Raw genomic sequence first — 27,839 nt, forward strand, 5'->3', positions numbered from 1 at the left:
TCCCCTGCCAGCCTGTTTGCCCCCAACTTCCCTCCTCTGCCAGCCTGGTCACCCCTAACTGCCCTCTCCTGCAGGGTTGATCACCTCCAACTGCCCTCCCTTGCAAGCCTGGTCCCTCTCAACTGCCCTCCCTTGCAGGCCGGGTGCCTCCCAACTGCCCTCTCCTGCTGGCCATCTTGTAGTAGCCATCTTGTGTCCACATGGGGGCAGGATCTTTGACCACATGGGGGCAGCTATATTATGTGTTGCAGTGATGATCAATCTGCATATTACTCTTTTATTAGATAGGATAGAGGCCTGGTACAGGGGTGGGGGCCAGGTGGTTTGCCATGAAGGGTGTCCCGGATCAGGGTGGGGTTCACTTGGGGCATGGGGCGGCCTGAGCGAGGGGCCTATGGTGGTTTGCAGGCCGGCCACGCCCCCTGGCAACCCAAGTGGAGGCCCTGGTATCTGGAATTTATTTTCCTTCTACAATTGAAACTTTGTAGCCTGGAGCGGAGCCAAGCCTGCTGCTCCCTCCGGGGCGGCAGCCATTTCTGTGGCAGTTAATTCACCTTCTACAATTGAAACTTTGTAGCCTTAAGCGGGTGAGCCTGGCCAGGGTGTTCGGAAAGCTTTGCTTCCCCTGTTGCTGCCGGCAACCCTGGCCTGCTCTCTCAAGCTCCATTCTGCCGCCATTTGTTTGAATTTGTTTACCTTCTATAATTGAAACTTTGTAGCTTGAGTGGAGGCTTAGGCCTGCAATGGCTATGGAAAGCTTGGCTTGCTCTGTTACCTGGGAAACCTTGCTCTCTGTGGCTGTAGCCATCTTGGATGGGGTTAATTTGCATACTCGCCCTGATTGGCTGGTGGTAGTGGCTTGGCTGGTGGGTGTGGCTTATGTAGCGGAGTGATGGTTAATTTGCACATTACCTCTTTATTATATAGGATTGTTTAATTAAGACTTTAAACATATAGTATTATTCTAAGCACTATCTATTAGTTGTATTTCAATTATGTTTTACTAGGCATCAGTGTAAATACATAACTAGCAAAAGTGACCTGACATTACCTTTTAGGAAATACAGAAGTGAAATAGGAAGGGAACGAATGGTTAGGCTGCAGAATAAGAAACTGCTCTTCAGTTTCAGCGTGGGCTCTAAGTTTTATTTTTTTATTCCTCACCTGAGGCTATTTTTTTATTGATTTTTAGAGAGAGAGGAAAGGGAGAGAGAGAAACATCAATTGGTTGCCTCCCGAATGTGTCCCCGACCAGGAATCAGACGCACACCACAACCTTTTGCTGTACAGGACGATGCTCCAACCGACAGTCAAGCAACCCGGGCTGTCTGGGCTCCAAACGTGACCGCCACGCCAATCTCTAGCGATCTATTCTGTACTGTTTTCTTGATGTCACACAAGTCAGAAGGGATGTATATTATGAACTTAAAATGTGCGTGAACACACCATCTATAAACCGTATCAGGTATGTTTGCAAAATCATTAATAAGGATAACATCGCCAGGGCAACGATCTAATTTGCATATGCAAATCTAAAGGTGCCCAGGTGTAAAGGGTAGATGCACTCAACGTTTTACAGGCTTCCCCATTGCATCCTTGAGTACCTGACCTTTAGCATCAATTAAAAGCATTACGGATGCAGCTGGTAAATGTTATCTTGTGGGTCACACTTGCATAATTACCATTTTCCATCAGACCGAGCAGATTTCAGAGAGGGGAGGTACATTTTATAGGGATAACAGCTAAGGAAACGTCTTAGAGATGCCTGCCATTTGCTGATATGAGTAATTGACATCTGACCTAAAACCTCAAAACACCATATACAAATATATATATATATAGTATAAACGACATGCATTCTAAATGTAGTTCAAGTATAAGAAACACACAGGTGAAGAGTTTAGAAATCAGTTAAAACCCTGTTGTTTCAAAAAGATGTGATTAAAATAATCAAAACCATGTTATCTGTAGAATATGTTTCGGGATTAGAGATATTTACCTTCAAAAAAGGAGAGTCTAACAAGAGACATAATATTTGAGAGGGTGTCGTAGCAAAGAAGAACTGCATTAACTCGTTCATGCAAAAGGAAGAAGGATGGAGAAAGGTGGGAAATTCTACCAAAAATAAAAAGGTTAGGCTAAAATTAAGAGCGGTAATTTGGGCTGCTCATCCCTGGACATCACATGCTGTCTCTCCACGCAGGAAGGCTTTGCAGACTTTGTGTGTTGTTTTTTTTTTTAATCCTCACCGGAGGGTATTTTTTTCCATTGACTTTTAGAGAGAAAGGAAGGAAGGAAGGGAGCGGGGGGGAGAGAGAGAGAGAGAGATTAAGAGAAACATCAATGTGAGAGAGACAGATTCATTGGTTGCCTTGCCACATACCCCAACTGGGGCTGGGGATGGAACCTGCAGCCCAAGTACGTGCCCTGATTGGGAATGGAACCCGTGACCCCTCAGTGTGCAGGCCAACACTTTAATCTCTGAGCCACATCAGCCAGGGCGTGGGCTGTGGACATCAAGAAGGATGATAAAGACCACCTATCTCAAGCTTCAGTTCTCTGCCTATCACTTACTCTATGAACACCAGACAGTGAATGCCCCCTTCCAGAACCATAATAGGGACCAAAATACGACGACAGGCCAATCAAACATTAAACATATGTCAGGACAGTACCTCTCGTTTTCTCTTAGCACGTCCCGTCCTTTCTTCCAGGTGTAGACGGGTTTGGGAGAAGCTTTGGGCTTGCACTCAATGACGACGGCGCCGCCTACTTTGACAAGAGTGACCCTCTTCAGGAGGGCGCGTGAGAAATCTGGGCCTGCAGCTGGAAGAGAAGACAGCCAACAATTCTTTTTAAAAATACATTTCTATTGATTTCCGAGAGGAAGGGAGAGGGAGTGAGAGAGAGGAAAATCAATGATGAGAGAGAATCATTGATCGGCTGCCTCCTGCACATCCCACACTGGGGATCCAGCCCGCGACCTGGGCATGTGCCCTGACAGGGAATTGAACCGTGACCTCCTGGTTCATAAGTCAACACTCAACCAATGAGCCACGCTGGCCGGGCTCATTCTCATCTCAGCAAACACCTGAATTGACATAATAATGTAAAAACAAGTCTCTAGAGGTTTTTTAAAAAAGGGTATTTTGCGAAATAGAGTTACAATAAACTCCCTTCTTAAAACTCTATCTCCCTACACACGTATATTTTCATGGCTGTAGGCCGACATTGCTCATCTGTTCCGGAGGAATTCTGCCGTGGATTCTGAAATGAGTTTACATAAATCAGACTGTGCACAACACATGGGTGTGTGTGTGTGTGTGTGTGTGTGTGTGTGTGTGAAAAAACCATATTCTGCTTTTATGGGATTTGAAATAGCATCGTATCAGCCTCACAGGAGGCGGAGGGCGCACGTGCCCATTCCCAAAGCATCCGCACTGCACTGTGGGCGTGGCCACCACCCCCAGGACAGGTGCCGGGAGACAAGGCCGGCCTTGAATGTCTGGTCCTAACAAAGACGGAATTCTAAATCCACACCTTTCCCCTCTGCTTTCCTGATCTGCTTCGGTCACTTCTGGTGTGACCGCACCCCTGCCCATCTCCCGGGCGCAATGGTCGGGTTGGTTTTGGATGCTTCTAACAGGCCATGGATGGCTTCTAACACCCGCCGGCGGGTGACCCTCCGTGTGCGCCCGAGAGGTCCGTAAGCTCCTGGGATGACACTTTGGCCGCCTGGACCCTGTACTGGTTCTGATTCCCAGACACGGACCCGAGAGGCCGGGAGGAACAGCAAAAGGAGCCGGCTTGTTCCGTGGGACGGTCACAGAGGAGGAGGCATGAGCGCTACGGGAAGGTCCCAGCAGCACCCTGTCAGAACCCAGCCTGGCTGGACTTAAACATGCCCGCACCTGCCCAGCCGCAGGGGCTCAGGGGCTGAGCGTCGACCTATGAACCAGGAGGTCCCGGTTCTATCCCCCGGCAGGGCAGAGCCCGGGGTTCGGGCCGCACCCCCAGTGTGCGAGCACATCGGATTCCTCTGTGAACTGGCTCAGGGAGCCGAGGGATCCAGCGCAGACACAGATGGGCACTGGAGAAAGTCCCTGTGAAGTGACGCGGAGCTCAGCCTTCACGTTTTTCTCATTGGCGAGCCGATCATCTGGGTAAAAGCCAAATTGCTCAGATAATTGCTCAAGCCCGGGCCTCCCCTGAATTGGCCCTGAGGTACTCGAGCTTCCCGCCAGGGTAGGGTTCCTCCCGACCTCTCCGCCCGCCACGGGAGAGTCCCCAGACGCTGAACCCTGACACAGAAACCCCTCAGGGCACAGCGACCCGGGTTCCATCGCACGGTCCTGGCAAAGTCAGGTCACGGTCACAGGGCCACGGGGAAGGCACCCCCTGCAGTTAGGGACAGCTCCTCCCTTGTCGAATTCAGGTGCCTGTTATGACCGGGTCAGCTGGACCGCGCGGCCAAGCATCTTGGTCTAGCTCAGCCCCTGTCCTCTGGAGAGAGCCCTGATAGCACCCCCACACCCCCCACAATCATTTTTTAAAATATATTTTTATTGATTTCAGAGAGGAAAAGAGAGGAGAGAGAGAGAGACATCAAGAGAGAGAGAATCATTGATCAGCTGCCCTCTGCAAGCAACTTGGGCATGTGCCCTGACTGGAATCGAACCCAGGACCCTTCAGTCTACAGGCCGACGCTCTATCCACTGAGCCACACCAGCGAGGGCTCCTCTGGGAGTTTGTAGAACATGTTCCTGTTCCTCCAGCACCATCGTCTCTCTCAAGCCTCCTCGGCCCCTTTTCTTGCACGGAACATTTTGTTCGGCAGATTCCGGGTTCGCTTAGTGACTTGACCGGTTGCTATTTATTTTTCCTGCCCCGCGTGAGGACTCACCGATGACGCTCAGCTCGGCGCTGGAGAAGACGGCCCCGTGTCTGTTCTCGGCCACACACTGGTACATGCCGGCGTCCGCCAGGCTCACCCCGGTGATGTTGAGCGAGCCTTGTTCGATGTGAACTCTGTCCTGTGGAAGGAAGAGGGAGACGGACGGTGACTTACAGCCAGGACCCTGAGGCCATCTGGCTGCATGTGACATCCAAGGGCCTGATCGGGAAGAACATAGCCACCATCCCAGCGATTTTCATAACGCGATGTATTTATCTGGCAGCTAAATGTGGGGCAGGTCAGAGGGTGAACCCACAGCCCGTACATCAACCGGAAGATGGGGTTTAAATGGCAGGCCCCTCTGGAGTCCTCCCTGATTGAACAGCGAACGCATTCAGAGGAATATGTCTGCCGAAGAGATTCACTTAACGTTTGAAATGCATTTTCAAAAATACATTTTTATTGATTTCAGAGAAGAAGGGAGAGGGATAGAGAGACAGAAACATCAATGATGAGAGAGAATCACCGATCGGCTGCCTCCTGCACGCCCTCTACTGGGGATCAAGCCCACAACCCGGGCACGAGCCCTGACCAAGAATCAAAACCTGACTTCCTGGTTCATAGGTCGACAGTCAACTACTGAGCCACGCCGTCCAGGCTATCTGCTTATGTTTTCAAAATATCTTGTTTATTATGTACACGATTCCTTCATTTATCTCTTTGAGCATTATACATGGACATTCCTATTTCTTTGTTGGACTCTTAGGTCAGTTATCTTTCTAAAAAATAAATTTTGCATATGATTTGGAATACTGGTTTGCAGGCTTGTTCTTAAAAGGTGTTATTTTGGTTTGTTTGGCTTTTCCCTCAAGTAGCAATTTTGTGGCTGTTATGACTTCTCTGAGCCCTGACCTGCAGGGACACGGGGGCTATTGCAGCTCCTGTCCCAGGGCTGGGGGTGGGGTGGCCTGCAGGCCGGTGCCTGCAGCCCGTCATCACTTGCAGAGTTTGCTCCATGTGGCACGAGAGGTGCCGAGCTCGTGTTTAATTTGCCCTTCTGCATGCTGGAGGCAGAGGGGGCGTCTGCCCGGTGAGCCCACTGCACCCCGCTGTCCCGAAGTCTCCCGCAGAGGGGTGACGGGACGGCACTGTCAGGGCATCTGGATGCCTGGGCCCACTCCCCGTGCTGCACACCGATCTCTCTCTCAGCACACATTCGCACCCTGGGCCGTCTGCATGGCTTCCAGTCCCAGAGCCAGGGACGTTCACGTGGGGGGACCACGCTCTAGTCTGGACGCCGACGAGCCGGCCGCCAGGGTCTGCTTACCTGCACGTGTTTCACTGTTAATGGCAACCGGTTGCATATTATTTTGGAAACGACTCATCCTTTCCCTGTTTCCATAGCAACAGGGCCACCTTAGACAGGACGGTCGGCACCGAGCGCGGTCGCTTGCTTACCTGAGCGAACAGCGGCTCCCCGTTCTTCAGCCACCGGTACGTGGGCCTGGGCCTCCCGCTGGCCCTGCACTCCCAGGAGACGCTGTCCTCCATGGCCACGTGGATGTCGCTTATTTTTTGAATCCAATTGGGTTGAGCTGCAGCCGTTTAGAAAGCAAAGATGGGCATCAGTGTCTGCTCAACTTATTTAAAATTTTTTTTAATATGTTTTTATTGATTTTTAGAAAGAAATGAAAGGAGAGGGATAGAGAGAGAGATGGAAACATCGATCGGGTGCCTCCTACTGGGGATGGAGCCCGACACCTGGGCTGACCAGGAATCGAGCCGTGACTCCCTGGTTCATAAGTCGATGCTCAACCATGGAGCCACGCCGGGACGGGCTGTATCTTACTTGCTTGATAACAAACAAAACCGGGAGACCACGGGACAAGTCCCTTAGCCAGCAGCCGTGTCCAGGGCCCTGAGGAATGCCTTCTCCCTTTGCCACCGAGAAGCAGTCTCGTGGTTTTCAGAGAGGAGAGCACAGTTTCAGCAATCCTCTGTGACGGAGCCGTGCTGCCTGGCAGGCGAGGCCGGAGGGCCTGCTCTCAGAGACAGCATGACACCAACCCCACCGACGCACGCAGGGCCGCGCCCTCCCTCCCCGAAGGAGCCCCGGCCGCTGCCCCGTGCCCGCCGCCGGCCGTGCAGAGGGAGCCCCCCAGCAGCTGCCTTCTCAGCTCTGCTGGGAGCACGGGCGGGGGGCGGGGGCTGATGGCCACGGTGCACCTGTTTCACTTCCACCTGCTGGACGCCGACCCCCCACAGAGCCCAGGAAAGCAAAGCAACGGAGAGAGTTCTAGAAAGCTGTGTGGACTATTCCCAACAAAGCCAGGCTTTTCAAAGAGAGTGAGGAGGGAAAAAATGTAACGTATGAAGCAGTGGCAAGTCGAAGCTCAAGAAGCAAACATGGAAACCATGTGCAGAGACGGGATTTCAGGACAATTGGGCTCGTTCGTTGCTTTCCTTCAAAACCCAGAGCGCTGGGGCTCAAACCTGGCCATCGAGGAGGGGAGTGGGCCGGGGAGGGAGGGCAGTCAGGGTTTTGCAAAGACCGTACAACGTTCTCACTCCTTGAACCCTCAGAGGGCTGGGCCCGCCCGCTCCAGCGGGTCACGGAGGTCAAGGGGCGTGGCAGGAGTGCCCAGTGGTCATCCGTGCAGGCCCAGGGGCAGCCAACAACCAAGTCAGCCTTTGCCAGACATCCTCAGGCTCTCCCTCCGTCCTGGGAGTGAAATGAGCTCACAGAAGCCCGATCTGCGATGATAGAAACATTTTCCCTTAGAAGGGCACGTCTGGACACGGCCCCGGGGAGATGGGGAATGAAACAGCATCTTACATAAGCGGCAAAGAATGAGATAATCCTCCTTTTAACACGCCGAGTGGAGTGCAGAGTGCCCACGCGGGGCTCAGGCCCACGCGGCTGCTGCCGGCTCAGAGTGGATGAATCACATCTCCGCGGGGAGTTTTCGGAGCTCAAGTTCTGGGCTGACGGGAATCTTTCCTCCCTCTCTCTTATGCCTTCGGGTCACCCGGTTCCAAGTCCATTTCAGTGCCTGGCAGGAAGCATGGCCTGCTTCCCTTTTTATAACGCACGTGGGCCCACGGTGTTTATCCCTGATGGTCTAGAGCAGAGGTTCTCAACCTCCCTAATGCCACGACCCTTTAACACAGTTCCTCATGTTGTGGTGGCCCCCAACCATAAAATTATTTTCGTTGCTACTTCATAACTGTAATTTTGCTACTGTTATGAATCGTAATGTAAATATCTGTGTTTTCTATTCCGGGGTGGGGAACGTCCGGCCTGCGGGCCACATAAGCCCGACAAGGCACGAGGGGTGAGGGAATGAAATGTGTGACCGAAGACAGCAGGCCGATGTCTAAGTGGAGGATTTTGTTTGGCCCGAGAACGATGTCATCCACATCCACATGGCCCTGGGCAGGAGCCCAGCTCCCACCGGAGCCATTCCCGCGTAGTAGCCGATGTATACATTCCTTCCCCACGCCCGGGCAGACGGGCTCAGGCGCGTTCCCATTTGGTAGGACTCGATGCCCCACCGAGGGAAACGCTTTCTGGATCCCAAACAGGTACCCTAACAGGGTTCCGCGGGGGCTGCTTTGATGACCACGTGCGGGAGGGTCTACATTCATGTAACAGCCGGGTCCGTGCGGATGACCTGAGCGGACAGGCGCAGCTGCACGCAAGTCATGTCCGGGGTGAGAGCTCTGGCCCACTCCACTCAGGTCAGCCGCACTGGGGCCGCGGGCGTTCCCGAATGTTCGTGAAATCGCCACCAAAGAGGAGGAATGACCAAGGATTCACACGAGCCCCAAATCAAGATCCGAATGAAGAAAAGCATCGAGATTTAAAAAACAATAAAAATAATAAAATAAACTGGGAGGAGGTGTGACACGTTTCCGGTGTCAGGCTTGCGGCTGATGGTGGGAGGGAAAACAACCCCTTTGCGATGTGTTTGCAGCAGCCTCGCCCCAACACATCGGCCTGATTTCTTCCTCGGCTTCGTCACATCCTCGCCCCACGTCCTTCCCCACACCCAGCGCGGTGGGGGGGGGGGGGGTGACGCGTGCGGGAGGGAAGGGGTGCGGGTTCAGCAGCAAGCGAGGTCTTGCATGGCCCTACTTTGCACGGCCCTTCCCCAAAGCCCACTGCCAGCCCCAGCTTCCGCTTTCAGTGGCAAGGTCCACACAGGCTCCGCCACCCCGGGAACTCACCGTAGAAAGTCAGCTGTCCCCGCGCGACGTTTTTCCCTCGGGAGTTCTCGGCCACGCACTCGTATGGGCCCGCGTCCTCCTGCTGGAAGTTGGGGATCTCCAGGATCCCGTCCGACTGGTGTCTCCTGGCTTTCCTCGCTATGGGCTTCCCGTCCGCCCGCCTCCAGACGATGGTGGGGACTGGACTGGAGGCGAGAACAGAAAGCGGCGAATGAGCTGCGAGAAAGCAGGACTGTCCATGGGATCCTGAGCTCCCAACCACCTCTTCCTGCTTGGGTCTAAACCGAGAAGCCTGCCCTGGAGAGCGCCCCCCCCCCCCCCCCGATGTCACACAGACATCACTGTTACCACATTACCCATCGCCACGTCGCTAGTGTTACCAGGGACGTGGTGTTCCTATTAGAATAAAAAACGTTTCCCAGTCCGGCCGGCATGGCTCAGTGGTAGAGCATCGACCTATGAACCAGGAGGTCACAGCTCGATTCCCGGTCAGGGCACATCCCGGGTTGCGGGCTCAATCCCCAGTGTGGGGCGTGCAGGAGGCAGCCGAGCCACGATCCTCTCCATCCTGATGTTTCCATCCCTCTCCCTCTCCCTCCTCTCTGAAGTCCATAAAAAAGGAACAGAACGGTCACTGCACGGCACTGTAGCAAAGTCGAGACACCGCTGTAGCGCATGGCGTCATGACTGAGAAACACGGACACGGAAAGAACCTTCCATGAGACCTGGAACCGAAGCTGCAAAGGGAACTACTTCCTCCATGGCGGCTGGAGACGCCGCTGCCCGCGAACGGAGACCGCGTGCGGACACGAGGGTCGGGCCAGGGTCGCCTCAGTGACGTCTGGGCCCAGGGGAGCCGGGGGGCAGTGAGCCCTGGCTTTGCCGGGCAGGGGCGGGGGGGGGGGGAAGGAGAGGCTCACACGCATCGGTAACATGCAGAGACGGCCTGAGGCTCCGTGTCAGATGGCAGTTCTGATCGCTCACGGCAAACCTGGCCGGCAGGGCTGCTGGCAACCTGGGGGCCATCCTCCCCGGCCTGCGCCCTCGGACAGAACCGCTCGGGGCCGCTCCCCAGTCCCCGCGCTGCTGAGCCAGCGCTGCTCGGCAGGCCCTGGGGAAGGGGAGTAATTTCTAGACGGCCCTGGGCACTAGAGTCTCCTAGAGCTATGGGTCTCCTCTGTCTATCCGAGCAGCGGGCCGAGACCGGCGACTTAAAGAGAAATTCCAGGCAAGTGCGGTGCCTCCTCGGGAAACTGGGACCGGAATGGAGTCTGTAGGTTCACCCTCCAGGGAAGGCCCGTGTTGCCGTCATTCAGGTCGTCAATGTGGGCAGCACCCCTTTCGGAACTGCCCTTCCCCCGCCCTCCTGGCCACGTCAGGGTGGCGGCCTGACCCTCCCCGGCCACCCCAGGTTCCCTCTCTGCGGCAAGGGGGCCCATTTGCCGAATGACAGCCACCCCTCCCCCGGGCGAGGCGGCCTCCAGGAGCCCCGAGGACGCGGAGGGACCGGGACTCACTTGCCCAGCGCGAAGCACTCCAGCCTGGCCGTGCCTCCTTTGGCGGTCGGCACCGTGTCCGGGAATTGCACTTCGATTTTGGGCTCGTACTCGCCCATCACCCCTGTGGATAAAGACCAGGCGCTGAGTCTCGGAGGGCGTGTTTCCCGCGTAACGTCCGCAGCTCCCACGGCGGGCGCCACGGGCACAGCGGGCCCCTCGTCTGAGGCCAGGCCCATCGCCAGCCGGCAGGGGTGGCTCCGGGCTCGGGACGCAACAGAGAACGCGTCACAGCGCCCACCAGGACCGAGTTCTCCATGCTTCCCACGTCACTCGCAGAAATAGTTGTTATTATTTTTTCAGTCATAAAAAATATATATATAGAGGAAAGGGACAGAGTCTTAGTCACCGGGAACATCAAAGGCATTTTCGGAAAACACATGGCGGGAAATTTTAAATACTTAACAGAACCCCCTCTGGATTGTGTCTGTGAGCAAAACCATGTGAGCAGCCAATCTGTGGCCACCGATTCCCTCCTCTTCCACGTCCAAGCTAATCTGAATTAACCCCAAATTACTCCAGGCGAGGTAACCGAGTGCCTCCAATGCCAGATTTTTGTTCTGAAACAGTGTGAAAAGAATAGTGCCCGGCTGGCGTGGCTCAGTGGTGGAGCATTGACCTAGGAACCAGAAGGTCACGGTTGGATTCCTGGTCAGGGCACAGGCCCGGGTTGTGGGCTCGATCCCCAGTAGGGGGCGTGCAGGAGACAGCTGATCCATGATTCTCTCTCATCATTGATGTTTCTCTCTCTCTCTCTCTCCCCTCTCCCTTCCTCTCTGAAATCAATAAAAATATATTTAAAAAATATAAGAGAAGAATAGGATCGAGCCCCAACCCGGGCATGCGCCCTGGCCGGGCCTTGAACCGTGGCCGTGTTGGTGAGTATCATCAAGGCTTCTTGTGCGAGGTCCCTCACCGAAGACAACGCTTTTCTAACACGGAAGGTGCAGGCGGTTATGCGGTCACGTGGGGCGGGTTGCTCCGCCTGTCTGTGTCTGGGGGCAGAGTTGTCAGTAAGCATGCAGTGTGGTCTGCATTTCCAACCCTGGTTGCAGGATGTGGAGACCTGGGTCAGAGAGGGACAGCGCAGTCTGCACTGTCTACAGAATGCTCATTAGCATAGAGATCGTCGCTATTTATTAAAGCCATCCGCGTGGGAAAAGCCATTCTCCTCGCCCGTGTTGTGCAGTTTCGGGAACACCTGTGAGCGGGTCCGTTTAATTGGGTTACATCTGGCACAGGCTACGCTTTTATGGGACTGTTTCTTCCAGTTTAACTCTTCTGGCCTTTACTCCCCACACCGAATTGGAAAAGCTGTTGCCTTTTTAATCATTTTTAAGAAACAAAGGCCCTCACACAGGAGTGCGTTCTCCTGGCCCCTCCTCCGGCCACCTGCACACGCGGGGACGCAATTGTCTGCAGCTGCGCTGGCGATGCGCAGAGTGGGAGGCGATGGGAGCGAGGCTGTGGAGGGAAGTGTTCCAGAACGCCCTCTCCACCTCGAGCTGCTCGCAGAGAGGAGAGGGTGGGAACCGCGCCGAGGCCACGCACCAACGCGAAGCAGCAGCGCGCCCGTGACAGGGTCAGGATGGCCCGGGGGACAGACTCTCAGTGACACCCCTTCCGCCTGCAGGAGCCGGGTCATCTGCCTGTGCAGACGACTTGTGCTTTTACTTCCAAAGACACCTTGCTGGGTCCGAGCCCCTCTGCCAGGGACAGGGCCTCCCTGGACGCCGGGAACTGGAAGGAGATTTGAGCGGCTGCAGGAAGATGGGAGAGGCTATGCTGCACACACAGCAGCCACTGCATGCCCAGCTGCCACTGAACTCACAGCAGCCACTGCACACACAGCAGCCACGGCACACACAGCAGCCACTGCACACACAGCAGCCACTGCATGCCCAGCAGCCACTGCACACACTGCAGCCATTGCACACACTGCAGCCACTGCACACACTGCAGCCACTGCACACACAGCAGCCACTGCACGCCCAGCAGCCACTGCACACACAGCAGCCACTGCACGCCCAGCAGCCACTGCACTCACAGCAGCCACTGCACGCACAGCAGCCACAGCACACACAGCAGCCACTGCACACACAGCAGCCACTGCACTCACAGCAGCCACTGCACGCCCAGCAGCCACTGCATGCCCAGCAGCCACTGCACACACAGCACCCACTGCACACACAGCAGCCACTGCACACACAGCAGCCACTCGAAGCAGCCCCCAGCGCAGCCGCACCCGGCCGGGCAGTAGCGCATTTGATAGGAACTCAGACATAAGAGGCTTCCTGCCAAATAGTGGCATCGGTGTTATACAGGTTGAAGGTGCGCCTGTGCAGTGCATGCAGGGAAACTGCCCTGTCCTTGCCTTTGCACACGTGTCTGGCACGTGGGCCTTTAACATTCGGCGCGCTCTGCTCAGGTCCACACCCACCTCTACCGAATTTTAACACAAAGTACAAGAGGAAGTCTGACTGCCTCCCAATGCAGGTCAACGTCTTCTGCTTTTGGAGCAGGAGAGCCCCCATCACACCAGGGAAGGTGACGGCGCCGGAGATTCTGTGCATCCAAGTCCTCAGGAGCCAGGGCTCTGCTCTACCCGCATCCCGATGAATAACGCAAGACACAAGCATCGCACAGCAGCCGTGTGCCAGGCGCCGGCCTCACCCGGTGCCCACGTGGGCCACACACACCCAATGCCGCCTTCGGACGTGTGTGGGCTGCACGTCTTCTGTGCATCGCATGGCGACGCGGGCTATGCAGCAGTGACTGTGCATTCAGTGAGTCCAAGAGCTACTCCTGGTGAAGACGTGGCTGGAACTTCCTAGGTGTTCTGGCCACACCAGTGGGTCCCAAACTATCAACCACCCGAGGGCTTGAGTCTCCGGTTTAGTGAGTAGAGACGGAGCCCAAGAATCTGCATGTCTAACAAGTTCCCAGCTGGTGCTCCTGCTGCCGGCCCAGGGACTACACCTTAAGGACTTCTGTAGCCGCCACAGGTGTTAAGCAAAGCAGGAAGTTCCGCCAACCTCAGTGGACACTTCCTGTGGGCGGGTCACTGGGAGGGCACTCGCCATGGGGTCGTGCCAGGGACAAGGCCCATCCAGAGCCTGGACTCTGCAGACAACCTTGTGGCAACAACTATTCCCCTTTCAAGCCCTGGACAATTATTATTATTTAAATAAAATATATATATATATATATATATATATATTTATATATATATATGTTTTTATTTCAGAGAGGAAGGGAGAGGGAGAGAGAGAGAGAGAGATAGAACCATCCATGATGAGAGAGAATCATTGATCAGCTGCCTCCTGCACACCCCACACTGGGGATCGAGCCGGCAACCCGGGCCTGTGCCCTGATGGGGAACTGAACCATGACCTCCTGGTTCATAGGTCGAGGCTCAACCCCTGAGCCATGCCGGCGGGCCAGCCCTGGACAATCTTTAGGCAGACGCTGATGTCCACGAGCACACAATTCAGCAAGATAACTGGCAACATCACCGCCCACGAGGGAGAAATCAGCCGCGCACCACACTTATTTAACTGCCATTTGCAGCGCGCTGTGTTGGCGGAGTCGTGCGCCATAAGGCTTTGCCAACACCTGCCGTCGCTGGAATCTGTGGTTTTGCTACATTAAACCACCAGAAGGGACTGTTACCCACAGAGTGGGATTATCTGTTGAAAACAGAAATTGCAAAAATTGTCTCCTGAGAAGTTTCCACAAGGGCTTTCTTGGAAACGGGATGTGTGTTCCATTAATACAAACTGTTTGGAAATAGCGGATTAGTCACACCGACGCCTTGGCTGAGTCGATCGCTTTGCCCCTTTGGGAAGGACTCGTGCCCTGGGTGGAAGGGGCCGTTGTGGGGTCGAAGGACTCACTGTCCAAGGACTCTCTGCCGCCGCTGCCCGCCGTCCCTGCGGTTACGTCCCGTGGAACGTGAGGCCACAGTTGTCCAAGCAAGAACCTCCCCGGCTGGAGAGGGGAGGAGTGAGGAGCCAGAGGGCTGTGCGTCACCTGGTAAACCCGGGGTTCCACCTCAGACGCCTGGGCGATGGGCAAGTACACCCCGTGATGGGGGCCCAATCAAACCGGCATCCTGTTCCTTCCTTCCCCATAGGGCGCAGAGCTCTCCGGGGCTGTTCCAGAAGGCTCTCTCCTGTGCAGGTAGAGAGCAGGGACCCGGGCTTGCCCTGGACACTCGGGTTGGAGGGAAGCCCTGGGGTCATTCGCTGACAGTTTCCAGTTTGAACTATTCATGCAACGGGCACCTACTTTTAGGAAAAAGGCCGCAGACTTTGAGGAAGCGCTTTTCTATTCCTCCTACCCAACAGTTCTTCACTTTGTGTGAGCTCAACACTCTCTCCCTCCCTCCACCTTGCACCTGTTGGTCCCAATCCACGTTGCTGGAGCCACAAAGACCAAGTCTTGATGGATGGTCTTCAGATATTTAAAGGTATTATATTTCAGGGACTGGCAGGGGTGTTCTGTAAAGGGACAGAGATTAATGCTTTGGGTTTTGTGAGTCATGCATTCATTCTCTGTTAAGACTCTGGCCTGGCCGGTGTGCTCAGTGGTCGACGATTCGATTCCTGCTCGAGGCGCATGCCCGAGTTGCGGGCTCGATCCCCAGTAGTGGGGTGTGCAGGAGGCAGCAGATCAAAGATTCTCTCTCATCACTGATGTTTCTATTTGTCTCTGCCTTTCCCTTCCTCTCTAAAGTAAATAAAAACGTATTTTTTAAGAAAGACTCAACTCTGTCGTTGGAGCTGGAAAAAGACAACATGAAAAAAAAGGCTCTGCTCCAATACAACTTTATTTATGAAAACGACGGTGGGCTGTGTTTGGCCCAGGAGCCCGAGCTGGCCCAGCCCTGGCTTAGAGGAAATGGTGAAGACAGAAACGTTTGGGAGAGTGAGTGGAATCGCAGACCAACTCTTAGAACGAACAACACATTTCAGCAAGCTTGCCAGATGTTGAATCACAAGAATAATGGCATTTCCATACATCAGCACTAGCTAATCAGAGAATGTGATTAAAAATAAGCTACCATTTACAACAGCGGCAAAGATGATAGAGAATCTAGGAATTATCCCCAGAGACTCAACATTTCTATGCAGAAACATTTGAAATTTTCTTTACACAAAAAACCCCCCCAAAAAACAGGGCATGGGTAGGGCTGGCCTGCAGGAGGCGCTGGGCAACCTTGGTTTAAAGAAATACTGCGCCCGCTGCCTGGAATTCCTTTCTTCTCTCGGAGGTTGGACAACCCTTCATGGGAGGTTGGGCTGACTCGAGCCCAGGCCAGCTTTCCTCTCGGCCAGGCTGTGCCTGTTGCACAGTCTCACTGCAACTTAGCAGCTTTTAGCGGGAGAGACACCTGTATCTGCTTTAATCCTCCGCTCTCCCCAGTGGGGCCCTGCCCCTGCCTCCATCAGCAATCCGGCTCCTCAGCCAGACTCAACGCTGAGAACACAGAGTCTGCATCCGTACCCAGGGCACAGTTCTTGGGTAAACGCATGATCAAAAGATGCAAATGAATGTGCCCTGTCATGTCTATTCTAGGCCGACACCTCGACCTCCCTCTTTCGTTCCAAAGCCTCTGTCTGTAAATGTGTTTCCTGGAACTCAATTCCAAAATTCCAATAAAAAATGCAGCCTTAGAGCCTTCGTTCCTTGGGCTTGCTTGAAGACCGTGGGCTCCCAGGGGCTGAGGTCCATGCTTTCACTTCCACCGTCCCACACACAATGAGCATGTGACAGGTGCTTCCTAACTGACGGGCTAAGTGACCATCTACGACTCGGGGTCCCCGTGGCCCCCAGATGGAGTTGACTGTGCTGGGGGTGCAGCAGTGAAGGCTGAGTTCCTGAGCTTGCTGAGCCTCCAAACTAGCCAAAGCCACTAAGACGCTGTCAAGTCAGATTAGCGATGCCAGTTTAGCAAAGTAGCTCACGTTCTTTAATCACTGAGATGTTCTTCTTACTGAAACAGGCTTTACGCCCATAGATCCTCACCTGTGACGCTGTTAGAGAATTAAAAACAAGACAGACTTGTCTCTGTGTTTGGGGTGGGTCTGGGCTGACACCCCAGGTTCCCATGACTGTTTTCCTTCCTGACTTTTAGTCCTGCCCAGCTCTTTGGCCCCTGAGTGAGGCCACAGCCTGGCTGGCATTGGTCAGGGATGTTCCTGGCCCTTTCTCTTACCTCCAGACAGGGGCTCATTAAACAACCTATTCTGTGCTGTGGAGTCTGAACATCCTTTATGTACTCCAGCCTCTGAGGGGAAGACACAGTATGAATTTCCTCTGTGCAGTTCTCGTGGAAATGAAGAATGAATAGGCATTAATGGCCGAAGTCTGAGATCCTTAGTCAACAAGTTCTGTGATGAAATTTACACTAATAAAAGAGTAAGATGCAAATTGACCGCACCTTCATGACGCCCACCAGCCAATCAGGAGTGAGTATGCAAATTAACCCAACAAAGATGACAGGCCAATTTGCATACACAGGTGCTGAGCAGCTGGGGGCAGGAAGCTTGCATCATTGCCATGGTGACGACACAGGTGTTCTGCACCGCCCCAGCCACTCTGGGCCTCTGGGCAGCGTGGGAAGGTGGAAAGGTGGCTCTGGGCCAGAGCGAAAAGGTGGCTCCGGCCAGAGCGAAGGTGGTGCTGGCAGCCAGGGGAAGGAAGGCCCATTCTTGCACGAATCTTTGTGCATCGGGCCTCTAGTATTCCCATAAGAAGCATGTGTCATCTCTATGACAACATACTGGACGTGACGAGGCAGATCTGAGAGCCGAGGCGAAAGCAGAGCTGCTGCCTGGTGGAGGTGGAGGCTGATCCTGGGTTCCTGTGTTGCTGGGGTTCGGGTCCTGCCTGGGCAGCAGCCTGGGCTGTGTCCCCTCAGCTGGGTCTCTGTGCACCTGAGCCCACCCTCCAAGGCATCTGTTATGTGATTCACCTCGACAAGCAGCACCGCTGGGCAAGCCCTGGGCGTCTGGGCCTCGTGGGCAGAGACCGGAGTGGCTGTCTTTTCAGATAATTCTGCACAAAATGCCACCGGGGCTTGTCTTGTGGAAAAGGCCCTTCACCCCTTGGTCGGGGAGAGCAGTGACAGCTTTTGACAGAATCGGTCCCCTGCCTACCTCGCCCTGGAAACCGATGAGCTTCCATTTTTACTTAAAAGAATTCAGCTTCCTGCGACATGAATTTAGCATCGGCCACGTGGCCAGCACTGGCCCTGGGACAGGGTTGGACGGAGGCCCTGCTCTGTCCTGGGCCACGTGGGCCACCCACCGTGGCAGAGGCATGGGGCAGGGAGGGCCAGCAGGGACACCACACCCACCGGCCGAACCTCTGCTGCAGAGACGGCCCTCTTGCCAAGGGAGAAGCCACTCTGTTGGCTCCACAAATAACGGCTGAAATAATATTTTCGATTGCGCCCTTACAAGCCTGCTAAGTAAAAGCAATTCCGTGGACGGCACTCCCAGAAACCCCGTTGCTGCTCCAGAAACCTGTGTGTCATCTGATTTCCCTCCCACCTCCTCCCACGCGGTGAGTCAGCGCTCCCGGCGGCTGGGCCTGCAAACAGGCTCCTGGCTCCGAGCTTCCTGCCCCCCACTTCCCGCTGCCACCAGCTCCCACCTAGTGACCGCGACCGGCTCCTAGCTGGGCTCCGGCGTCCGCTCCCGCGTTTTATAAGTCTGCTTCCCACAGAGCAGAAAGGTCTTTTTAAAGAACGCCCACCACTCTCTGCACATAATCCCCCCCGGGCTCCGCATGGCACCTGCATAAAAGCCAGTCTTCGCTCCACGGCCTTGTGACCGGCCGATTCCCCTCCAACTCAACTCAGACCCCCCTCCACCCGCTCAGTACGCTCCACCCAGGAAGGAGCCAAGGGCTCATGTGGGCCCCAGGGCCTTTGCACGTGATGTGGACTCAGCCTTCAGCTCCTCCCTCCGACCTTCTGGGCCGGACTTTCAGGTCTCAGGCACGGCACCGCCTCGGAGGCTTTCCCTGTTAAAGGAGACACCCCGCCACACAGCGCCTCCGGGTGGCCGTACGGATTTATCTGTCGCTCCCTAACACAATCAGCTTTAGCTGTGGCTCCTGTCTGCTGTCACCTGTGTCCTCCAGAAAAATGTTCTAAGTGCCACGCGACAGGGGCCTTCCTTCCACCTCACTGGTGCCAGGGTAGGCCTGTCACGTGGCGAGTGCTACATAAACACGTCAAGTGCGAGAATGAACGAACAAATGACTGAAATCTACTTTATTTGCTCTAACATTTCCCAGGCCGCCAGCGCTGTCGAGATGCTCTGACCCTCTCTGCAGAGGTAGTTTGTCTGCAAATACCCTTGTGCTGGGGGTTGCGGTTCACAGCCCCCGCCCATCCCCAGTAGAGTTCCTTCAGCACAGGGGGCAAGAGAATAAATGTGGAGACAAGCCCTAGCCGGTGTGCTCAGTGGTTAGAGCGCCGGCCTGCACACAGCAGGGTCTCAGGTTCCATTCCCACTGGAGGGCACGTGCCTCAGTTGCAGGTTCGATCCCCACCCCGCTGTGGGGCACGTGCGGGAGGCAGCCGCGGATCACTGTGGTGGGAACGGTCGTCAGTATCACACATCTGGACCCCGTTTGGATCGTTATCAGCTTCTCCCGACACCGAAGACTCCATTACGGGGACATGACTAACGACCTCCTTGCTCAACCCTCCGCTCCGTGCTGCCTGGGCGCGCGGTTTAAGTGGGAAGGAAAGGAGCAATAGATCCCTTTGCTATTTACACTCACCCGGACCGCCCTCCCGCCCTGCGGAGACGCGCCATTAGCTTGCTAATTCGTTTTCCAACATGGATTCCTGGTTTACCCCTTACCCAAGCGGAGAACATGGGCACCGAGTGTAGAAAGCATTCAACTTCCCTCCCATTTAACTCAGACCATGAGGTGTGCGTGTCGGCGTCACAGCTCTGCACCCTCCGCGCCGCGCCGAACGCGCCCCCAGACCCGCACTCACCGTCGTTCCGCAGGGTCAGCGGGGTGGGCGGCCCCAGGACCCTGTGGCTGGTCACCGTGTTGGTGACCACGCAGGTGTAGTTGCCCACGTCCGACTTCTCCACCTTCGCGATGTACAGGTTCCCGGTCTCCTGGGAGACGAAGCGGCGGTTGTCCTGGTAGGAGGGGTATTCGTTGAAGATCCAGGCGTAGCTCAGCTCTGGAAGCCAAAGGAGAGAGCGTTACCAACGCGGCTTTGGCTCCGGGACGCCCTGCGCTCCTGAGAGAAGCGGCGACGGGAGACGTGCAAACGCAGAGCGCGCGCAGTCCCCGTCCTCCCAGCTCAGTCGCCGAGGCTTATTCTAGGGCCGTGGGCGGCAAACTCAATAGTCAGCAGAGCCAAATATCAACAGGACGACGATGGAAATTTCCTCTGAGAGCCGGATTTTTTAAACTTAAACTATATAGGTAGGTACATTGTTATTAACTTAATTACGGTACTCCTAAGCTGGCCTTTGCTAAAAACATCCTCAATCTGATTGAGGCATGTGGCTCGCGAGCCGTGGTTTGCCGACCACGGTTCTAGAGGGCTAGAGGGCACACAGATCGTCTCGAAGAGAAGTCCAATGTCGTTAAGTCAAGGGAACGCGCATTGAGGGTTTGCCGAGCGTGCGCCTGGCGCTGGCCCAGCGCTTTGTGGTTTCCACACGTTCTATGGTTTTCGATTAGCTGAGAAGCGCGGGCACAGAGAGACTGGAACCGCCCCGGCCTCTCAGTGCTCCTGAGAGACGAGCCCTTCTCGGGCCTCGGTCCATCTCCTCCCTCCGACGCACCTGCGATTTGAACGCTCTCCCCGTCACTTCAGTGTTTGGGGGTTTCAGCGGGTAGCAAATACGTGCCACACGTTCCTGAATGAACCGGCTGGGTGGCTGGTCCCATGAATGTCAACCTGTGTTTTATAACATTAGCTGGAAGAATATTACCTCCACCCGGGCCTGAACGGAAGGGACAAGGAAAGAGCCACTGCGGTGTGGACACGGCCTCATCCCGGAGAGCCGGCGGGGCGAGCGGATGGCCGCCGCCCTGGAACTGCTCCCGGGATTCTAGCTTTCCCGAGGATTAGGCGAGCGTGGTGGGAATGAGCATGTGCGACCAGCCTCGCCTTTCAGCGAGGAGCCCGGGATGGTGACGAGAATGAAGGGCGGCGTAAACCGCTGTGCCCCGACGGACTCCCGCAGCTCCGGGCACTCCCTGTCCCCTTCCTGCTCCCTGAAGCGTGGTCCCTGATGAGTCCAAAGAGCAGGAAGGTCACTCCGGCTTCCTATACAGAACACGCACCACTTTTTTTTAAAACAGTAATCAAAACAGTATTAAAATATTTTTTATTGATTTCAGAGAGGAAGGGAGAGCGAGAGAGATCCCTTTCTTTCTTTTATCTTTGTTGTTGTTGTTGTTATATTTTTATGGATTTTGGAGAGGAAGGGGGAGGGAGAGAGAGAGAAACATCAATGATGAGAGAGAATCATTGCTCAGCTGCCTCCTGCACACCCCGCATTGGGGATCGAGTCTGCCATCCTGGCGGCAGTTTTCCCACAGAACTGGGGATTCTACCCAACAGCACAGCCCTCCGCGCTCCATCTGGTGGGTTTCGGGCAAAGCCAGCCGCCTCCGCGCAGCGAGCATCGGGTCCCCTCCTGGAGGGTGACAACAGGCCTCCCCTGAGGAGCTCCCGTGGCTGGGGGAGCACAGCAGCACCTCCACAGTCGGAGGCAGACGGTGGGGCCACCTCCCAGCCCAGCACTGGCCCGCCCGCCCCTCTCCCAGGAATCAAGTCGGGAAACTATATGTTTTTTCCTGAAGACATTTTTCAAAGCCGTTGCTAGTGGCTACTGTTTAGTAACTAGGAAGTTGTATGGACCACAAATACCAGAATAAAATACATCTGCTTGCTTATTTCTCTAATTTCAACAACAACAACAAGAAGACCAGAAGACCAGAATTCAGACCTGTGCTACATCAGGAAAGCCCACGACACACTAACTTTCAACAACGAAATCCCTCCATTGGGAATAACAGCCCAGGTGCTGCAGGCTTGGGGGGTCGAGTGTGTGTGTCAGCGCTCCGAGCCATAAGCACATGGAACCATTAAAAGTTAATCATCTTAGAAGTAAAAGTAAAGAACCTACTCAATTAGCATGCTGTCCAACCTGTTTAAAAATAAGTTAATCTCTGTGGTGTCACTGTTTCTGTGGCTTACGTGACTAGTGAGAGATGAAAATAAACCTGAGCGCATATTGCAGTGTTTTCTAAACCGGGGCTCCCCCCCCCCCCCCGCCAAAAAAAAAACAAACAAAAACCCCACAAAACTGTGGTCCCTGGACTAATTATTTACTGTTAATAAGAGTTCTCTGCTCACAGCCCACACCTGCCAACTGTAAAAGAATTACAGGATCAAATGACCATGAGAAGCACGGGGTTAAGCGAAGTTGAGCAGATTAGCAAATTTCTCCTTTCAAATCTTGTAGGAGATTTTTAAGACGCCACAAGTGATCTTGAAATTCCTTGGCGGGTGCTTAAGCAAGCAAACTTATTAGGTGACAGAATCCTCCTGCCCAGCCCTCTTTCAACACACACTGCTTCCCTCAAACATTTATTATCAGGTCACAAAGCCGAGGGTGGGAGACCCTGAATTGATAACGTGATGACTTCAAGAAACAGTCAGTATCCTACCAGGATTATTCACTATATTACTTCGGTTTGGGGGAGGATCATTAGGTGTCACGAAACACCAGCAAACAACAAAATGGTCAACTGATGGAATGCACTCCTCAAACTGTGGTCATAACCTGGCCCGGTGGCCATTGCGCTGGCGATGCAGGGGCACACGGACGCTGCAAGGAGTTGCCAGCGGATGGTGCTGAGGACGGACACCGGCAGCTGTTGGACACGGGACCATTGTCAATACTGGGAGCCCTTGAGTGCAAAGGTCAGCCCAAACCTCTTGGCTGGAGCACCGAGAGGTCATGTGGCGCCGAATCCCAAGCCCAAGTCTCTTGTTGTCCGAGCCAAGCATCGCCGCAACGGGCCGCGCCACATGCCGTCAGCATCCCGACCACAGCCACGGACGCACGCAAACAGGTGCTCGGCCTGCCCTCAGCAGGAGTGGCTCCTGTCACTCAAGCCCCCGGGGGCTCCTGCTCACCCACACGCGACAGATTTCGTTCGATACGTTTGCCCACAAGTTGCTCCGAAGTGACAGACCGTTCTCGTCCCACCGGCAATTTGTAACAACGGAGCAAACACGCGCCTGGATGCAACATTTAAGACACCGCGAGGCTCCCGGTGCTCGGCGGGGACACACGGGAAGGCAGGAGGGTCCGGGCCGGGGTTCTGATGTGCAGCCTCCACTGAGAGGAAATGAACCGGAACCCGGCGCGCTCTTTGTTCGTTCCTGGTCCCGCAGCGTTGGACCCCCGAGACGGGTGCCTGGTTGTTGTTTTTTGAAGGAGACATCGATCCGGCGCTTCTCAAACTCGGTCTCGCTGGGCACATTCACCCGCTCACGTCCTCCGATGGGCGCTCCTCACTGCTCCCGACTCATCTCTTCTGGAGTTGACTTACGCGGCATGAAGTTCTGAGATCCGTCCCAGAAAGCACAGGTGGCTCTCAGAGATGCCTTTCTCATCCTTCAAGTTTTACATCTATAGGAACCTCCGTGGTACAGGCGAGGGCACTGGAGGCGGAGAAGGGCCGTGGCTGGGTCAGTCCCACTGGGGGAAGAGGCAGTGATGGGCCACCACGCAGGCTCTGACACAGACACGCTGGTTCGTCAGGAAGCCGTGGGATCCTCGCAGAATTCAACCTAAGCTGCGAGTATCAGGCCTCATCTGTACACGGAGGGAGACGAAGGAGAGGAGCTCAAATCCCTTCCAGCGTTAAAATTCCCCGATTCTAGACTATGCCATTGACTTCCGGTTTTGACAAAGGAGGAATGTGGGGTCCAAAGAGACCCAGTCACATGCTAATCATCCACAGGTAGTGAGTGATTGGCAAGGTCAAAAACTGGCACTTTTATACACACACACACACACACACACACACACACACACACAAGTTACACTTACTGGAGTCAAGCTGTGTTAGTGGGGAAAAGATAACATCGTTAATAGTAAGGAGACTGGGATTCTAGTCCTGAATTGCAAGCCATTTTGCGCTGATGGATTATTTCAAGGGCGTGAGAGAGTGGCCGTGCTGGCAGGTAGTTGTCCCAGCACCTGCCCGGCTTGTGCTGCGAGGCTGACGTTAAGCTGATGTGTGTCTACACAAGCAGATGTGGGAAAAGGTGCTTGGAGTGACCTGAAGATGGAATGGGGCGTGTGGATGCATTCATTGTTTTTCTGCTGCCCAATATCAGCTCACGCCCTTTACCACTCGCCGTGGCGGTGGTGGTGGGGGAAGAGGGTGGGAAAGGGGACACTTTCTAGTAGGTGCCAGCCCTCAGTCACTGCTTTGGGGTCCAGCTTCCAATCCTGCCTTTATGGCTCACTGCTGGTTTCCTTGCTTCTATTTTATTGGGGAAGCTGGGTGGGAGGGTAAGCCTTTCTGTTTGCCTGTCATTGGCCCGAGAATATCCTGTCATGCTGCTGACTCCAGGCTCCCTGCCGCTCCAGCGCAACCCACGGCCACTGCCAGTCAGGACTTCTAAGGCCAGCTCTGACTCACTCTCCTTCCCACACAGCCCTCCCCGAGCCCCACTGCCGCCTACACGAAGTAAAATGCATCTAGCCAGCAGTCAAGTCCTTCCAAAGGAGCTGGCCTCAGCGTTCCATCTGCTCCCCAGGTGTTCCTCACGCCAGGCCTGCAGAACTCTCGGGGATTGGCAGTCCTGATGGATTTATTCACGCCACACACACTTACTCCCTCAGGGGTCACCTTGAGATGCAAGGAGAAGGCACTCTGGCCAGGCTCTGCCCACCTTGTCTTGGCTTTGAGAAGAGAGCTCAGTTTTTACATTGTGTGTGTGTGTGTGTGTGTGTGTGTGTGTGATTGGCACTTCTCAAGAAAGTTGTATTTTAAGGAAGGTTCATGATGCAAAGGTTCATAACGTGGCATAGGAAAACAGTCCTGGATCGAAAAGGAAGCAGGAATATGACCTACAAAATCCTATGAGAAAATTCTAAAGAGTAAAGTTCATAGCAAAACAAGCCTGCCTGAAGAAACAAGAAAAAACTCAGATAACCTGACTTTATACCTAAAGGAACTAGAAAGAGAAGAACAAGCAAAACCCAAGGTCAGTAAAAGGAAGAAAATAATAAAGATCACAGTGGAAATAAATGAAATAGACACTAAGAAGACAATACACATTTTCAACGAAACTAAGAGCTGGTTCTTTGAAAAGGCAAGGAAAATGGACAAACTGGTAGCTAGACTCACTAAGAAAAGCAAGAGAGACCGGGCTCAAAAAAAACAAAATAAAAAACGAAAGAGAAGAAGTTACGACAGATACAACAGAAATACAAATCATAAGAGAGGGCCAATTAGACAGCTCAGGAGAAGTGGGCCGATTCCGAGATGCATACAGTCTTCCAAGAGTGAAACGTGAAAACACACACACACACACACACACACACACACACACACACACAGAACATCTGAGTAGACAGGAAGGACTAGAAGTGAAGTTAAATCATTAAAGAAAAACCTCCCAACAAACCAGCGTCCAGAACCAGATGGCTTCACAGGCGAATTCTACAAACCATCCAAGGCGGAATGCCTCTTCTGCTCGGACTCTTCCAAAAAACTGACGAGAAGGGAGAGCTTCCAAACCCATGTTACAGCCCCGCGCTACCCTGACACCAAACCCAGACAAGGACGCCACAGAAGAAAAGGAAATCACAGCCCGAGTTTGGGATACCCATAGATGCAAAAATCCTCCACGAAATGTCAGCAAACCGCATCCAACAACACCTGGAGAGGACTACACCCCACCGTCCATGGCGAAGTAAGTCACGGGATGTGCCGTACAGCCGGAGACGACGGCCCACGGCCGGCCTGATGGCAGACGGCCACTGGCCGTGCTGGGTGATTACCCCGCCATGTCTACACGTGCTGGATCGCCATATTGTGCATCTGAAGCTAATACAATGTTGTACGCCAGCAAATCGTCATTAATGTCTGCTTTCCACAGCCTCATCAACATCTCTCTTATTGCTTCCAGAGCAGCAATTTCTGGGCAATGAGAGCATAAAAAGAAATATTCAGCTGGAGTGCATTCACAGGAATGATGACAAATTTTGAGTAAATGGTAGGAAATGCCAATGAAACGATAATTATTTATATTTGGAAAAGACTGAAGCAGCCATGGAGCGAGCTTTTGAGCAATCGAGCCCGTGCCCACAGAAGTCACCGATACACAGCCTCTTCCCCGGGCTACTGAACACGCGACACTCCTCACTGAGAGATGTGACCAAAGTGCGCACACCTGACATTTACATTCGGAGTGTGAATCAACCCTCCATCAAATGTGCCAAGAAATGAGAAGTCTTCATTGTAAAAACGCAAGGTGCCTTTTCCCATGTCTGCCCGCGTGGCACTAACGCAGACTGAAACAAGTCACAAAAGCTGGGCCTGGGGGTCTATCGGAAAGGGATTTGTCTTGCCTGGCCAGTGTGGCTCAGTGGTTGAGCATCGACCTATGAACCAGGAGGTCACGGTTCCATTCCCGGTCAGGGCACATGCCCGGGTTGCAGGCCAATCCCCAGTAGGGGGCGTGCAGGAGGCAGCCGATCCAAGATTCTCTCTCATCACTGATGTTCCTATCTCTCTCCCTCTCCCTTCCTCTCCGAAATCAATAAAAACATATTAACAACAACAACAAGAGATAAAAGAAAGAAACGAAAAGAAAGAAAGGGACCTGTCTTTCCCCAAAGAGAAGTACTTTGCCTTCTTACTTGGATATTTAAAACAAAAGCTGTACACTGACTGCGACGGCCAAGCTGCGCTGTGGCTGACAGGACTGGATGGAAGATTCGTCCTCCCGGAGTCTGGTCCGCTGGGCACCCTTCTTAGCGCTACTTCTTCAGTCGGTTTTCACGGGAACCGATCCTATTCCAAGGGCTGGACACGGGGGTGGGGCGGAGTCCCATGGAGACCAAGCCTGTTACCTCACCTCCCAAGGGGGACCCGGAGGGGCATTTAATACTATCCTGGGGCTTTGTTTTGTTTCTGTTTGTTTGCTTGTTTTCCTTGGTGTTTTGTTTTACTGCATTTAGTGCTGACTGGGGCAGGGCGTGGGACCCCAGACCCCAGTTTCTGTCCCCCGACTCTTCTCACACAGTGTTGGTGACGAGACAGGCCGGAGGAGGGGTCCTCCCTGGCACTGTGTGATCTTGGCCAAATCAACCAACAGAATCCTCGGTTTCCTCACATGTAAGGAAGGGCCAACCCTCTCCTTGGACGAGGCCCGATGACCAAATAAGAACATGCTCGTGAAAACGATGTGCACACATGGAAACGCCAAGCGAGGGTCAGACGTCCTGGGACAATGGCAGCAAAGGGGTCAACTTGCCCGGGGCCCTGCCCAATGGGCTCCACCCGCAGAGGGCTGGGCTGGGTCTGCGGGAGCCCCGGGCCTCGGAGCCAAAGGGGCCCTACGTGCTGTGGGGTGACCGTCGCGGCACAAGCCTGAGAGCTGGAGACACACCGTGGCAGATAGCAGGGTGCTCCTCCGGACGGGGGGCTGGGACGGGAGAGGAGAGAATCCACGGACACGCATCGATGCGAAGCCATCGCTCCCCACCGCGCTCGTCCCAGGAAACCCGCGATTGTGCAAAATGAATATTACTTTACCAAGTTCCGTGTGTTGTCAGGAAGACTAAATTAAATAATACACGCAGAAGCGCTCGAGAAATCACAGAGCCGCATCCTGCAGAGGGGGATTAATATTGTTACAGGATAGAAATGACACGCGCAGCCATACCTCACCCGCAACAGGCCTCCTTCACGTGGGGGGAGCGAAGCTAATTACCTCCCCACGACAGCGCCGCGACCAGACACCGCCGGCGCTCTTCGGGGGACGTTAGCAGCGTGCACGCACCCACCCGCGCCCTGCGCTCTCCAGCGCGTCGCCTGTCGCTCTGCATTGACTAAGCGTCGGA

At 54.3% G+C, this 27,839-nt stretch overlaps 1 protein-coding gene across 1 annotated transcript in view; it reads right to left on the reverse strand.

The window, feature by feature from the left end:
* Window positions 1-27,839, reverse strand: part of CNTN4 (contactin 4) — a 191,722-nt gene that overhangs the window by 52,027 nt on the left and 111,856 nt on the right. The window contains exons 5-10 of the mRNA XM_008155009.3: window positions 19,706-19,903; window positions 10,642-10,744; window positions 9,125-9,309; window positions 6,353-6,489; window positions 4,904-5,033; window positions 2,676-2,826 (exon numbers count right to left, since the gene is read on the reverse strand). Of these exons, the coding sequence (XP_008153231.2) occupies window positions 2,676-2,826; window positions 4,904-5,033; window positions 6,353-6,489; window positions 9,125-9,309; window positions 10,642-10,744; window positions 19,706-19,903 (904 nt within the window). The remainder of the gene's footprint in view (window positions 1-2,675; window positions 2,827-4,903; window positions 5,034-6,352; window positions 6,490-9,124; window positions 9,310-10,641; window positions 10,745-19,705; window positions 19,904-27,839) is intronic.

The sequence above is a fragment of the Eptesicus fuscus genome, chromosome 18 (genome assembly GCF_027574615.1).
Source record: "Eptesicus fuscus isolate TK198812 chromosome 18, DD_ASM_mEF_20220401, whole genome shotgun sequence".
In the NCBI taxonomy this organism is placed as follows: Eukaryota; Metazoa; Chordata; class Mammalia; order Chiroptera; family Vespertilionidae; genus Eptesicus; species Eptesicus fuscus.